General features: G+C 43.1%; 1 protein-coding gene across 3 annotated transcripts in view; it reads left to right on the top strand.

Annotated features, from left to right (window-relative positions):
• Nucleotides 1-15,984, top strand: part of LOC143974022 (zinc-regulated GTPase metalloprotein activator 1-like) — a 100,150-nt gene that overhangs the window by 69,577 nt on the left and 14,589 nt on the right. For all 3 annotated transcript variants that reach the window (XM_077474994.1, XM_077474995.1, XM_077474996.1), the window contains 2 exons: nt 3,136-3,192; nt 14,985-15,033. In XM_077474994.1, coding sequence (XP_077331120.1) covers nt 3,136-3,192; nt 14,985-15,033 — 106 coding nt within the window. The remainder of the gene's footprint in view (nt 1-3,135; nt 3,193-14,984; nt 15,034-15,984) is intronic.

Raw genomic sequence — 15,984 nt, 5'->3', positions numbered from 1 at the left:
CGATAGAATCCTCTCTGCCTTTTAGAAGTGCAAGCTGTGTGAAAAGCAATTTTCTAATTAGACAAACTGCAGTTTAAATGGTAAACAATACAGGCAGTGAAACTACAAAATATATTGAAGTCATACTAAACCTTCATTTTGTTTTTGTTTTGTTTTGTTTTATTAAAATAAATTTTTTTATATTTACCTGCTTTGTGCAAGGATATTGCACAGAGTGCTGGCTAACCTTCTCTTTTTTGTTCCTCTACCGGACGTTGTCTGCTCTTTCTCTTCCTGAGTTCCCCCATAGCAAGCCATGTGCTGTGGGGACACTCCTGCGAGTGCTCTCTCAAGCTGGTTTGTCTGTGTGCATACATTCGCTGTGCTCTCCTCCCAGAATTTGACTGACAGCAGCAGGAACCATTGGTTCCTGCTGTTGTTAGTCAAATCCTGTATAAGTGTAGCCTGTGAGAAGAGGAAACGAGAGAGGGCTCTCAGGTAAGTGTTGGGGGGGGGGGGGGGGATAGTAGTTAGTGGGTTGTTTTTTTACCTTAATGAAGAGAATGCATTAGGGAAAAAAACTTTTTAACTTTAGAGACACTTTGCAGCATATCTAAACCCAAAAACAAAACTGACATAATATAGTAGCCTACAAGTTCTTATATCTGGTAACTGCATTTGTTTTATTTTTTTGTAATGTTCTCATGGTGACTAAAACACAATCTGCCATACGGTGATTACATTCAGTTACTGTGCTGCATCTATGTAGAGGGTGCAATTACCACCATCGCCACATCTAAGGGCTGGTCAGCTGCAAAATATTAAATGTTTATTCTTGGGGGTATGTGTATATGTTTGCATAATATGTATGTGTATATACCTACTGTGTGTGTGTGTGTGTGTGTGTGTGTATGTATATATGTATGTCCTGGGAACTGTGTGTTTCCCAGAACACAATGGGGGGGGGCGGGGCATCTGCGACGGTCTGCGGGGGTCTTGTCCCGGAAGTGGGTGCAGATACCTGGATTATCCAGGTAACTGCACCCCCCTCCCCCCTGAAAGGTGCCGATTGTGGCACCGGATGGGGGGAGGGATCAGATGAGCGGAACTTCCACTTCACGGTGGAGGACCGCTTTAACATAAAGGACACATCCAGATTGTGATAACGGGACATGCACAGACCCACCCTGACCAGTTCCGTCTGTTAAGGAAATTGTAAACTCTGTATATAATTGTATTCTATTTTGTATGTTTGCCTATGTATTGCACACTGCACTCTCTGTGGACACGGCACTAATACATGTTTGCATTCTATCAAGTACTGATTAGAATTAGCATGTCTATGTTAAGCCCCTTATTACCATAAACGTAAAATTGTAAAATTAATGTGATATCTACGTAACAATGTGTATAAAACTTCAATTGCGTCAAATAAACAGAACAGTTATTTGGAAAGATGGGGAGTGTATCTTATTTTGTCTGCTCCCTACTGCAGTAGTTATTATTATTATTAATTTGGAATCACTAATCAAAATGGGGATAGGAGTCTAACTATAAAATTTCCAGAACATGTCAAATGTGACATTCTCAAGGCACTGTCATATTTGTGAATGTGAGAGGGAAGAAAAGGATCATCACATGGACTTTGAGTTGTTACAAGTAGACATTTTTTCACCTTTATATGCTTTGTATTTATTTTTTAGTGTTCAAAAGCTTTGTTGGTATTACACTAATCTTTGCACTATAATTACTTTGTTTAGCACAGTATTTTTAGTCTATATATACTGAGGCCATGTTTCAGATTATACCCTAAATATGAGTGTAACATGAAACATGGTAAGAAAGATGGACTTCTCTTTAAAATGTGAAAGGTACATTAAAATGGTAAAGGTAAACACTTTATTAATAATCCCCCTTTATCTGCACTCGAGAGCCCAGGAGCTCTAATAAAGCTACTCAAATAGTCTCTATGATTATCTCAATTCAGCTCTTGCTGAGTCCAGTAAACCGAAATTTGTATGTTTTGTTATGGTCTTCCACTCTTTACTTCATTATTATTTCCCACCAAGCTGCCAAATTAAGGAAGCCTGCATAGTTGTTAGGTTTTGATAAGAACAAAATAAGTATCTCATCTTGTTTTATGTTAAGCTAGTAATGTGTTTGATAAATATTATTTAGGAATGCTATATGATTGGAATATTGGTTTTCATATATGAGCATGTTAGATTATTAATTATTTAAATACATTTAATATTAATAGGAGTACATTGCTATACTGACATATTAAAAATGGGGCAAAAAGGTGTTTACAGAGCTCTCCATAGTTTTCAGTGTGGGTTTGGTGGTTACAAAAGTATCTAAAAAAAAAAAATACCATGAAGCTGCAGCACTGTATACGCCCACTAGGTGGCACTGTATAGACAGTCTATATTTGTGCATTACACTTAATGTAATTAAGAAAATTAGCGTTATGTAAAAAAGAAAATACTTTGAAAGGAAATTTATCAAAACTGGAACAGCCAGAATCGGAAGCAGCTGTGCATGGCGACCAACCAGCTTCTATCTTCAGCTTTCATCTTTCAAAATGAAAGCTAGAAGCTGATTGGGTGCCATCCACAGCTGCTTCAGGTTCTGCCTGCTCCAGTCTTAGTAAATTCCCCTTTTGTGTGTGTAAATTACATATGTGAATTTAGCATTTGTATGGAAAGAAATGTGGTTCAGTGCAGTTCACAAAAAGTGCATATCTTATTTGATATTTTCTAGTTCCCATAATGCATTCATAGCTCCATTCACAACAATTTATTGCTTTATGTATGGCATAGCATCTGATATTTGTCCTCCTTTCTTTTTGTATATCAATTCATTACTTTGAACCAAAAGTTGCAGTGTATTGCTTAAATGTAGAAAATATGAAGCCAGATTGGATTTAATACTTGGACTGGGTATTTTTAACATTGAAGACACTTTCAGATTAACATGCAGACATGATGAGACAAGATGACACATTAGGAGCATCAGTTGTAAACGTGTAGATGTTTATTGTGAATTTGGGTTATTGAGGATTCTGGTAAGAGATAAAAGCCCTCTTAGTAGGAGTGTAAGTCATAACTTTATGGATAGTTCCCATTACTGATAGGATATCTCTTTGTTTTACAGAGTGGATTTATCAGAGATTTTGGATTTGCATTCTTTTGACAGCTTGTCTGGAAAAAGGTATGGTCTGTCTTTATAATTTGTAAAACATTTTTGTGTTTTCAGTTATCCAAGTAAATACTAGAAAGCTTTGCATCGAACATTGATATCGTCCAGGTAAAAAAAGTAGTATGGAAAATTGTATTAGAGTTCCCGTTTCCTGTTCTAGTTTCCAACTTTAGTGAACATCCTGCTGATGTAGAGGTGCTCCTAAAAACCAAATGTGCCAGTATGTTCAATTAGCAGTTAAAGTCCTACTCCGGGCAACTAAAAAAAACTATCCCTTGCAGTGGGGCTGCACCCACATTGCAAGCGTTAATAGCTAATTTATTCTGGGGGGGGAGAGAAACAGTTTTACTTACCCGATCCTCCACTTCCTCATGCTCTGGCCTCAGTGCCAAGAGCCTAGACCGCTGGAGCATAGGGGAGAAGAAGTTAAAGGGACCGGTCTAACTGCTAAGAGAAACAGTTGATTGAGTAAGTACATTTTTTTTTATTTTTGTTTTTTTTCCTCCTAGAACAATTTTACCCTTGCAATGCAGGCACATCCCCACTGCAATATAATTTTTTATTTGTCCAGCGTTGGGCTTTAAGGCAAAATCTGAATATGTTAATGAACCCCTAGGGAAGAATCAAGTTACAGTTGCTCTCAGTACACAAAAAAAGTAAAGATAACAAATACAATACAAAGAATTATCCCTGAATTAAAATGATATAATATTGAAACCAAATCATTAATTATGGTACGGTAATGAATATACAATTCCCATTTAAACACTGTAAACAGCAGTTAAACAGTGGTGGGAATATCAGGCTACTACGGATGCAGATATTACTTCTATCCTAGATTATTGCACCAAAAATTATTACACCCACCTTAACCTTAACATTATACAAATGTAAAATATATATATATATATATATATATATATATATATATATATATAAATCCAAAGTCCAATTTATTACTCCTAATTTCTACACTCAAGGGAAGAATTATATTGTTTATTTGCCATAGGTAGAAATGATCTCCTGTGGTGCATCAAGATTGTAATAAACTAAGACCCCATGCACACTATACAACGTTTGTTGTGAGATTTCCTTTAGATTGACCAAAACCATGTAGTGCAAGGGCCTGCCTGATTGCATACAAATTTAAACTCTTAAGGTTCGACCTCCATAGTATATGTTTTTGGTAAATCTGAAGACAAAAATCTGCAGAAAATCTAATATTGTGTATGGGATCTAACACTGAAAGTATTCCTCAGACTAACCAGTGCGTTGTGGAGAGGATGGGAGGAGTTGTGCAAGATGGAGCATACTATGAACAGCATCTGTTTGTGTCTGCCACCTTCAACCTGCTCCCCCCACATACCCTCGCATAGAAGAGAGCACTGGCCACCGTGGACTCATAAAACATCCTTAGTATTTTCTGGCAGACATTAAAAGATCCTCAAAAAATAGAGGTGACCCTGGCCCTTCCTGTAGAGTACCTCACTGCTCCTAACCCAGTCTAATTTGTTATCTATATGCATCCCAGAGTATTTATAAGGCAGAACCTTCACCAAGGGTTCTGTTTTAGAAATATCTGTGTGCACCCCCAAGTTTCTAAGGCAGAATCCTCATCAAGCACTTTCACGGCCTTTCTGCCTATGCCTTCCTCAGCCTGGGTGTCAGAGGCTTCACAAAGGTCCAGTGTTTAAAGCGGAAGTAAAGTCTACTTGATACATGTGTAATGTTTAGGAGATTACACTATATTGTCAAAAGTATTGGGACCCCTGCCTTTACACGCACATATACTTTAATGGCATCCCAGTCTTAGTCTGTAGGGTTCAATATTGAATTGGCCCTTCCATGTCTTTATGGACCATGCTTTGTGCACTGGTCCAAATCATTTGGTGGATGGGGATATATGATGCATGGGGAATTATGGTGCGAGCTTGGCCCCCTAGTTCCAGTGAAAGGAAATCTTAAAGTGTCAACATACTAAGACATTTTGGACAATTTCATGATCTCAACTTTGTGGGAACAGTTTGGGATAGCCCCTTCCTATTCTAACATGACCGCGCACTAGTGCATAAAGCAAGATTCATAAAGACACGAGTGAGTGAGTTTGTGCTGGAGAAACTTGACTGACCTCAGCCCAATAGAACATCTTTGGGATGAATTAGAGTGGAGACTGTGAGCCAGGCCTTCTCGTCCAACATCAGTGCCTGACCCCACAAATGCACCTCTGGAAGAATTGTCAAATATTCCCATAGACACACTCCTAAACCTTGTGGACAAACTCCCAAAAGAGTTGAAGCTGTTATAGCTGCAAAGGGTGGGCCAACTCAATATTGAACCCTGCGGACTAAGACTGGGATGCCATTAAAGTTCATACGTGTTTAAAGACAGGCGTGCCAATATTTTTGACAATATAGTGCATATATTTTTGTAGCAGCTGGCAATATCACTGACGCATGCAAACTGCCCTCTGAATAGTCAGTCAATTCTAAAACTCTGCCGTGAATCCCAAGCGCATGTGTGATGTCGTTGCTTGGCCATTCAGACAGCCAGAGTACAACAACCTAGATGGATGACTTGGTGAAGATGGAACCCCCGGCAACTGTGACAGCTTGCTGCTGGAGGGCTTTGTTTTAAGGCAAGTCTGTCTTAATGTGCTAGTATGTGGTACATACTAGCACATTATGACTATCCTGCTGGAGCCTATTTTTTATTTTTTTGGTTTACTACAGATTCATGGTGGACAAGTACACTTGATGGAAGAATCTGACTCCTTACCAATGAATCTAGTACATTGATTTGAGTACTTGTACCACCTGCAAAGACACGTCTGTTCCGATGTGTAGATACCCACGGTGATGGTCTTTTCTCTAGAGATCATTAGCCAGATTGGATTTGCTCAGCTGATTCCTAACTGCCCCCTTTCTCCCCTACAATTAATTGACAAGACATGTCTGTTACAGTCAGACTATCCCTAGACATAAAAATTGTTAGGATCTGGAGCAGAGAAAGGGGATGGGGGATAATCCACAGAATGTAATTGAACTTTACATGGATTATCTGCTAAAATTAGGATACTTCTGAAATGGTTGTGCAGCCCTAACCCATCCCAACAAACCAACTTTGGAAATGGCTAGTTATTACACAGATTAATTTAGGGATTCTTTTTGTTTTAATACTCTTCATGGGAGGACTGTCTTTGCTGCCCTTCTTCGGAAACCGGTAGCTGCTCGGTTGTCTCCAGAGTCGGTCATTTTCAAGTCCCTGAATTGAAACTTGATCATGAGAGCCAGGCATCTAGCATTTTGCGAATGAGAGGTCTGTATTCCTCCCACATTTGATTTCTTGAAATTTTAGCTTTAGGTGCAATTTAATGGTTTGGGAGATCTTGGATCTCTCAGAAGCTCTAGCAGCTAGATAAAGACAGATGACAAGGTCCCCCCTCTATAAATACTGTTATGAAAATCTGTAGGAGTCTCCCTATTTTTGCTGTATTATTGCTAATTGAAAATAAACAAAGAAACCAGAGTACTGCTTGCTCTGTACGGCCTTGGCAGGTAGGGAGACTTAAGTTTTTGTGTAAAGGAATTTACCTTAAGAAATGTGAGAAACCAGTGAATGACGTTCCCATCTACATCCCTTCAAATTTGAAATCTCTGTTTTTGGTGGGCTGACAGAACATACGGTATGATATAATGCGAGCCATGCTTTTCAGTCTGTTTACTCTTCTGTGTAAAGATTAGGAATGGTGTCCTATTCACTTAATAAATGTGTACATGCTGAAGCGTTTATGTAGTGTTGATTCTGACCCATCTAATCAGCTATTTAATAATGGTGCTTTGATTCCCTCTTTAGCAGGGATTTGCCCTAACTGCAGGTACTAAATAGCTAAAGCAATCCCTTCAAGATGAAGCAGCTGCGAGGGATTAAACTTGACACCACTGCTGTTACATTTCCTGCAGAGCCTCATACACTCCAGCAGCTTGTCTACACATACACTTTCCCTCCCTTCTTTTATGTCCACTGTTACCAATTTACCCCTGACTGATCTGCTTAGACCTTGCAGATGTTTTGTTTTGAAGTCCCTGCCAGCCCCCTGGAGCTGAGAGTATTCTGCAATTCACGTGAATGTAATCTGGTAGACAATATTGAACTGCACATCCCACCGGGAAGGCCTTATATTGCCTGTTTAGCAATTTAATTTGGATATTTTGCTGAAGCAAATGAATGTTTTGTATGTACAGCCATGGGATCTCTTTCACAGTGTCTTGCTGTCCAGAAACTTGTAAATGTATTGAATACCATGAAGTCAAAGTAAACTAATCTGGGCCTGTAACATTTGGCATGGCATGCTTGGCAAGTACAAATACATATGTGTTAGGCCTGATAAGTTCTTATATTTTCGAACAACCATTTTATTCACATGGATGGTTTCGATCAATGCACTCAGAAATTGACGGTGATCAGTTCTTTGCCAAGGTAATCTACGTAGCTATACATAGCTGTGACAAATTACATCACTCTCTTTATTTTTCTTGTGATAAATATGCATATTGAAATGCAGTGTGTACACATCCACTCTTGTTCTTCTAACTCCTAGTACATTAATTTTACACATACTGTGTTAAATGTATGTAAAGCATTAGAATGATGAGGGATTAGAACCTGTCAGATGTCTTTGACTTTGCTAAAGAGGTGTGCTGTCTCTGATTGTCCTTAGCACCATTGTCACCAGGACTGAAAATGCAAGAAAATTCAGAATTATGAGTTGTTCCCAGAACATGAATAGAGAGGACATTTCTCATTGGGGTCATTTGTTCCAGTGACAGCTACCTAAAAGGAAGTGTTCTTTGGAGAGATTTCCTCTCTTACGGTTTTGTCTACAGGACAGAGAGTGAAGGGAAATCTCCACTGTGGCTAAGTGGGTAGCACTTCCGCCTAGCAGCACTAGCGTCATCGGTTTGAATCCCAACCATGACAATACGTGCCTGGAGCCTGCATGTTCTCCATGTGTCGACGTGGGTTTCATCGGGGTACTCCGGTGTCCTCCCACACCCCAAAGATGTGCTGGTAGTTAATTGGATACTTTCTAAAATTTGTTCTAGTATGTGTATGTATGAATGTGAGTTAAGGACCTTAGTTTGTAAGCTTCTTGAGGGCAGGGACTGGTGTGACTGTAATAAATTATATATATATATATATATATATATACATATACATATATATATACATACATACACACACACACACACACACTATATTTGGACACAGGCACGATTTTTTTAAGGTATTTACCAAAACATTCAAGCTATAGTTCTATCATGGATATAGGTTGAAAGTATACATTCTCAGGTTTAATTTGAGGGTATGTACATGCATATCAAAGGAAGGGTTTAGGAATGAGGCCGCGTACACACGGGCGGACTGTTCGCCCAACCTTGTTCGGCAAACAGTTTCATCAAACAGTCCGCTCAAAATTTGCATGAGCGGACTTGCCCACACACGAGCGGACTGTTTGACGAACAAGGTTGGGCAAACAGTTCGCTCAACTTTTGAAATGAACGGACTCGCCCACGTAAGGCGGAGGCAAGTCCGCCCATTTCGAGCGCGTGTACAGGTAGGCGGGGCCCGCGAAGGAGACGTCGCGGGCTCCGCCGCCTGGAATGGGCTTAAAGGGGAACCCCAACGCCGAAAAAAATCGGCGTGGGGGTTCCCCCCAAGTCCACACCAGACCCTTGTCCGAGCACGCTACCCGGCCGGCCAGGAAAGGGGGGCGAGCGAGCGCGCCCCCCCTCCTGAGCCGTACCAGGCCGCGTGCCCTCAACATGGGGGGTGCCTTGGGGAAGGGGGGGCCGCGCGGCCCCCCCACCCCAAAGCACCTTGTCCCCATGTTGATGAGGACAAGGGCCTCTTCCCGACAACCCTGGCCGTTGGTTGTCGGGGTCTGCGGGCGGGGGGCTTATCGGAATCCGGGAGCCCCCTTTAAGAAGGGGGCCCCCGGATACCGGCCCCCAACCCGATGTGAATGAGTATGGGGTACAATGTACCCCTACCCATTCAACTGTGAAATAAAGTACAAATAAAAACACAACACAGGGGGAAAAAATATTTTATTGCACAGCCGGGGGTCTTCCGTCTTCGGGGGTCTTCTCGCCGGACTCCTCCGCTATGTGTGTGTAGCTCTTTTGCCAGCGGAGGAGTCCGGCTTTCTTCCTCCCCGCCGCCGGCCTCTTCTCCCGACTTCGGGGGTCTTGTCCCCCTCTTCGGTTCTTCTGCCGGGCCACCGCGCCTGGTCCGGTGGCCCGGTCTTCTGTCGCCGTCTTCCGTTCTTCTGTCGCCGCCTTAGGTTCTTCTGCCGGGCCACCGCGCCTTCTTGTAGCTCTTTTACAGGCGGTGGCCCGGTCTTCTGTCGCCGTCGCCGCCTTCCGTTCGTGTTCTTCTTCTTGTTCTTCTTGTTCTTCTCCAGGCGATGTTGACACGTCGCTCCCTCCGGCCGGAATGCCAGAGCCGCCCTGCGCTGTGACTTATATAGTGACAATGGGGCGGGGTCACATGGTATATGTCACATGGGTTGATGTCACATGGTGACCCCGCCCCCTTACGATGTCATAGTCCCCATGTGACATCAACCCATGTGACCAACCCATGTGACATATACCATGTGACCCCGCCCCATTGTCACTATATAAGTGACCGCACAGCGCGTCCCCGGCATTCCGGCCGGAGAGCTCGTCGAGTCAACATCTCCAGGAGAAGAACAAGAAGAACAAGAAGAAGAACACGAACGGAAGGCGGCGACGGCGACAGAAGACCGGGCCACCGCCTGTAAAAGAGCTACAAGAAGGCGCGGTGGCCCGGCAGAAGAACCTAAGGCGGCGACAGAAGAACGGAAGACGGCGACAGAAGACCGGGCCACCGGACCAGGCGCGGTGGCCCGGCAGAAGAACCGAAGAGGGGGACAAGACCCCCGAAGTCGGGAGAAGAGGCCGGCGGCGGGGAGGAAGAAAGCCGGACTCCTCCGCTGGCAAAAGAGCTACACACACATAGCGGAGGAGTCCGGCGAGAAGACCCCCGAAGACGGAAGACCCCCGGCTGTGCAATAAAATATTTTTTCCCCCTGTGTTGTGTTTTTATTTGTACTTTATTTCACAGGTGAATGGGTAGGGGTACATTGTACCCCATACTCATTCACATAGGGTGGGGGGCCGGTATCCGGGGGCCCCCTTCTTAAAGGGGGCTCCCGGATTCCGATAAGCCCCCCGCCCGCAGACCCCGACAACCAACGGCCAGGGTTGTCGGGAAGAGGCCCTTGTCCTCATCAACATGGGGACAAGGTGCTTTGGGGTGGGGGGGCCGCGCGGCCCCCCCTTCCCCAAGGCACCCCCCATGTTGAGGGCACGCGGCCTGGTACGGCTCAGGAGGGGGGGCGCGCTCGCTCGCCCCCCTTTCCTGGCCGGCCGGGTAGCGTGCTCGGACAAGGGTCTGGTGTGGACTTGGGGGGAACCCCCACGCCGATTTTTTTTTCGGCGTTGGGGTTCCCCTTTAAGCCCATTCCAGGCGGCGGAGCCCGCGACGTATCTTTCGCGGGCCCCGCCTACCTGTACACGCGCTCGAAATGGGCGGACTTTCCGAGCGGGAACAGTCCGCTCATTTCGAAAGTACAGCGGACAAGCCCACACACGGGCGGACTGTTCGCTCAAACACAGTTTCAGCGGACAGTTTTTCGGAATTTCCGAAAGACTTTGTCCGTCCAACTGTCCGCTGAAACTGTCCGCTGAAAGCCCACACACGAGCGGACTGTCCGCCCAAACACTGTTCAGCGGACAAGGTTGGGCGAACAGTCCGCCCGTGTGTACGCGGCCTCACAGTTCTTAAAAATAGCCACCCCCTTTTTTTTAAGGGACCAACAGTAATTGGACAATTGAATAAAAAGCTGTTTCATGGCCAGGTGTGGGCTACTCCTTCATTATTTCTTCATCAATTAAGCAGATAAAATGTATGGAGTTGATTCTAGGTGTGGTATTTGCATTTGGAATACATTGCTGTGAACCAACATCATGCATTCAAAGGAGCTGTCCATGCAAGTGAAACAGGCCATTGTAAGGCTTCAAAAATGAAACCAGTCCATCAGAGAGATCGCAGCAACATTGGGAGTGGCCAAATCAACAGTTTGGTAAATTCAGAGGAAAGAACAACACACTAGTGAGCTCAGCAACATAAAAAGCGCTGGATGTCCCTGGAAGACAACAGTGGTGGATGATCGCAGGATCCTCTCTATTGTAAAGAAGGTTGGCGTATCATTGTCAAAGTTTACAATTGAGAGAAGACTTCGCAAGAGCAAATACAGAGGGTTCTCCACAAGGTGCAAACCATTCATAAGCCTGAAGAATAGAAAAACCAGATTAGACTTTGCCAAAAAACATCTAAAAAGGCCAGACCAGTTCTGGAAAAGCATTCTTTGGACGGATGAAACTAATATTAATCCATACCAGAATGACGGGAAGAACAAAGTGTGGAGAAGGCTTGGAACAGGTCATGATCCAAAGTACACAAAGTCATCTGTAAAACATGGTGGAGGGACGTGTGATGGCATGGGCATGCATGGCTTCCAGTGGAACTGGGCCATTGGGTTTTATTGATGCGACAGAAGACAGAAGCAGCCAGATGAATTCTGCAGTGTTTAGAGACATACTGTCAGCCCAGACTCTGCTAAATGCAGCAAAGTTGATTGGGCGGTGCTTCACAGTACAGATGGAAAATGATCCAAAACGCACTGCAAAACCAACCCAGGAGCATTTGAAGGAAAAGTGGTTTATTCTGCAATGGCCCAGTCATTCATTTGAGCTTAACCCAATTGAGCATGCATTTCACTTGCTGAAGGCAAAACTAAAGGCAGAAAGACCCAAAAGAACAACTGAAGACACCTGCAGTTAACCTGGCAAAGCTTCAGAAAGGAGGGAACTCAGTCTTTGGTAATGTCAATGGGTTCCAGACTTCAGACAGTCATTGCCAGTAAAGGATTCTCAATAAAATATTAAAAATGAGCGTTTTATTTATAATTATATTCATATGTCTAATTACATTTGAGCCCCTGAAAACGGGGGAACTGTGTTTAAAAATGACTGCAGTTCCTAAAATTTGTACTTGATATTTATGTTAAACCTCTTGAATTAAAGCTGAAAGTATGCACTTCAAATTCACTGGATTGTTTTTTGTTTTACTTTTATTCTGGTGGCATACAGAGCCAAAAGTATGAAAATTGTACCTGTGTCCAAATATTTATGGACTTAACAGTGTGTGTGTGTATATATGTGTGTATATATATAATATATATGTGTGTGTGTGTAATATATAAAATCTATCACGTTAGAGAGTCTCCAAACAAGACTATGACAGTGAGCTCAAATTGATAAGAGAATTAGGTGATTTATTCATACACTGCAGTGGAGAGACACAACGCACACCTATCCAGCTCTACTGGGCCGAATGAAGAAACAACAAACATTATGTTTAACAATATATACTTATGAATATGCATAAGGTTTAACAGTTAAATGGGTGTATACATCATGTGACTGGAAAAAAACAGATTTCAGCAATATTTGGTCAGTTCAGACTGGTTTTCAGCCTTTGAATTCTAAACCCTTGTACACACGGTCGGAGATTCCGTCGGATTCTTTCCTATTGGACCATTTTGTCGGATATTCCGACTGTGTGTGGTCGGCATCGGATTGTTTCCGTCGGAATATCCGACGGACCAACTTTTCCAACCTGCCAGTAAAATTTTCCGACAAAATGCTCCGATCGGACATACTCCAATCATGTGTAGCCTACTCCGACAGACAAAGTGCCACGCATGCTCAGATCAAATTCCTAGACCAAAGCTATTGGCTACTAGCCTGAACGTTGTCCCGTCGTAACGAAATAACGTCATCACGTTATGTACAATCGGATTTTCCAACAACTTGGTTCGACCGCGTGTATGCAACATCACTTCGGGACCTCTTCCGGAATTAATCCGTCAGAATAACTCCGACGGATTTGGTTGTCGGAATCTCCGACCGTGTGTACAAGGGCTTATTATCAGACCCTTATAATTCTCTCTCATACATATAAATATATATATATTTATATCTATGTAATAAGTACCTGTAATATATAAATAAATAAAGGGGACACATATGGCAAAAAAAAAAATGGTCTGTTCCATACTTTTTTAAAACTAAAAAAACATTTTGTTTAATTTTGTTTCAAAATTTATAGGGCAAAAAAAAAAACAGCCGATACCGAAAGGAGGCATGGTCCGCCTCGGGTGCCGCCCATTGTGGGAGTGTCATCCTGGTGTGCCCAGTCCTCCACTCCCTCCTCCTCCTCGTCGCGATCTTCGTGTGTCACGGAGCTGAATTGTCTGGCCGCAGTAACAGTGTCCCACCTCCTGTGATAGATGGCACACTGAACCAATGGTGGGACATTGAATCAGTGTGATGTGATCACAGGAGGCAGGACATTTACTGCGGCCTGGGCAATTCAAATCCAGCTCCGTGACACACGGATATCGCCGCTGATGCAGGCACAGGCAGGCTGCATATGATGGGCACTGGTGGGGCTGCTGGGCACTGGCAAGCTGCATATGAGGGGCAGTGGCGAGGGTGCTGGCAGGCTGCATATGATGGGTACTGGCAGGCTGCATATGACGGGCACTGGTGGGGCTGCTGGGCACTGGCAGACTGCATATGATGGGCACTTGCATGCTGCATATAATGGGCACTGGCATGCTACATATAATGGGCACTGGCAGGCTGCATTTAATGGGCACTGGCAGGCTGCATATGACGAGCACTGGTGGGATTACTGGGCCCTGGCAGGCTGCATATGGCGGGCACTGGTGGGGCTGCTGGGCCCTGGCAGGCTGCATATGGTGGGCACTGGTGGGGCTGCTGGGCACTGGTGAGGCTGCATGTGGCGGGCACTGGCGAGGCTGCATATGATGGGAACAGGTGAGGCTGCTGGGTATAGGCAGGCTGCATATGATGGGCACTGGTGAGGCTGCTGGACACAGGCAGGCTGCATGTGACAGGCTCTGGTGAGGCTGCATGTGACGGCCACTGGTGAGGCTGCATATGATGGGAACAGGTGAGGCTGCTGGGTATAGGCCGGCTGCATATGATGGGCACTGGTGAGGCTGCTGGACACAGGCAGGCTGCATGTGACAGGCTCGGGTGAGGCTGCATGTGATGGCCACTGGTGAGGCTGCATGTGATGGCCACTGGTGAGGCTGCATTAATCTCTTGTATCATGTCTGCTAGAGGTGCACCGAATTTTGCTAATACTATTGGCCGTGTGTTTAAGTTTAAGTAAGAGATTGCAGACATGATACAAGAGATGGTTAGAGACTGCAGACTGCATTTTTCTTGACCTTTCTTGCACTAAAGGTGCCAATTATAACCAACAATAATTTCATATTAATTGAATCTGATGATATTAATTAAAAAGTTGAATATAATAGTTATATATAAAAATATAAATATTTTTTTAAAAACTGTCATTTTTGGTATTGAGTTTCGGTTTTTGGCCTAGCACATTCTTCATTTTTGTTTTTTGGCACCAAAATTTCTATTCGGTGCACCCCTATTAGATTAAAAAAAAGATGTGATCTCCAAATTTATTGATTATAAAATGAGCTTGCAGAAAAAAACAAAGCCAATTTTTTAGCAGGAAATGAGTGGTGGTGTAGGTTTGGTTTGTGCTGTTGTTACAGAGGAACATTAGTGTCACCCTAAAGTTCTTTATGGCTTATATTTTCACAGCTTGCAGGACAAATTCATCTCCAGCACATCTCATAATCACCTTGATAAGGTAAAATTTACCCTTGTGTATTGTTTTATATGTACTATTGTAGTATAAACATGTACTGTATATGGAACATCTAATTGTTGTTGGTAAAAGTAATACATGGATGGGAATAGTGATAGTAACATGCAAACAAAAACACAATTTTTGTTTTTTATATTTTGGTTGTAGATAAATGTAATACTTTGTGAATAACTTTAGTAAAATATATATTTATAATGTTTTTTGATATATACAACAGACAGTTTTTCGATCATGTCATGCAGAGATGATAAAAGTGCATTTTTATCATTGAAAAAGTCACATGGCTGGAGAAAATGTATGGAAATCAACAAATAACATTTGTGTGATGCCCTGTATCTCTCCAAAGAACACTTCCGACGGAAAATCTGCGATCAGATCGTGTTGCCGGAAAATCTGATCGTGTGTGGGTTCCATCTGACTTTTTCCGTCGGAATTGCCAACGCACAAAGTTTGAGTGCTGGATCTAAAATTTTCTGACAACAAAATCCGATCATTTCAATTCTGAACGTGTGTATACAATTTCGACGGACAAAGTGCCACGCATGCTCAGAATAAATTACGAGATGAAAGCTATTGCCTACTGACCCGTTTATAGTCCCGTTGTACGTGTTGTACATCACCGCGTACTGAAAGATCGGATTTTCTAGCTAAAACATTGTCCTGTATCAGCTGATATTGCTTCGTTGACCTATAAGAAACAATCATAAAATGTCTTGTTGCTCAAAACAACCAGTCAGAATCCTTCTATGATTTTCAACTCTATTATACAGAAATGACAGTTGTGGGCAGCAAGAGATGTTCTAGTTAACATCGTTTTCACATGGCCATTTTTATCCAGAAAACTATTAATATATTCATAACAAGATTAACTGAACCTTGCATTGGATTACTTCTCACATTACCAAAACCTCAGCAGATTGCAATGCAAATGAA

Source organism: Lithobates pipiens, unplaced genomic scaffold (genome assembly GCF_037356315.1).
Source record: "Lithobates pipiens isolate NorthernLeopardFrog02 unplaced genomic scaffold, aLitPip1_a1.2 Scaffold_13, whole genome shotgun sequence".
NCBI lineage: Eukaryota > Metazoa > Chordata > Amphibia > Anura > Ranidae > Lithobates > Lithobates pipiens.
This window is presented reverse-complemented; position numbering and strand designations above follow the sequence as displayed.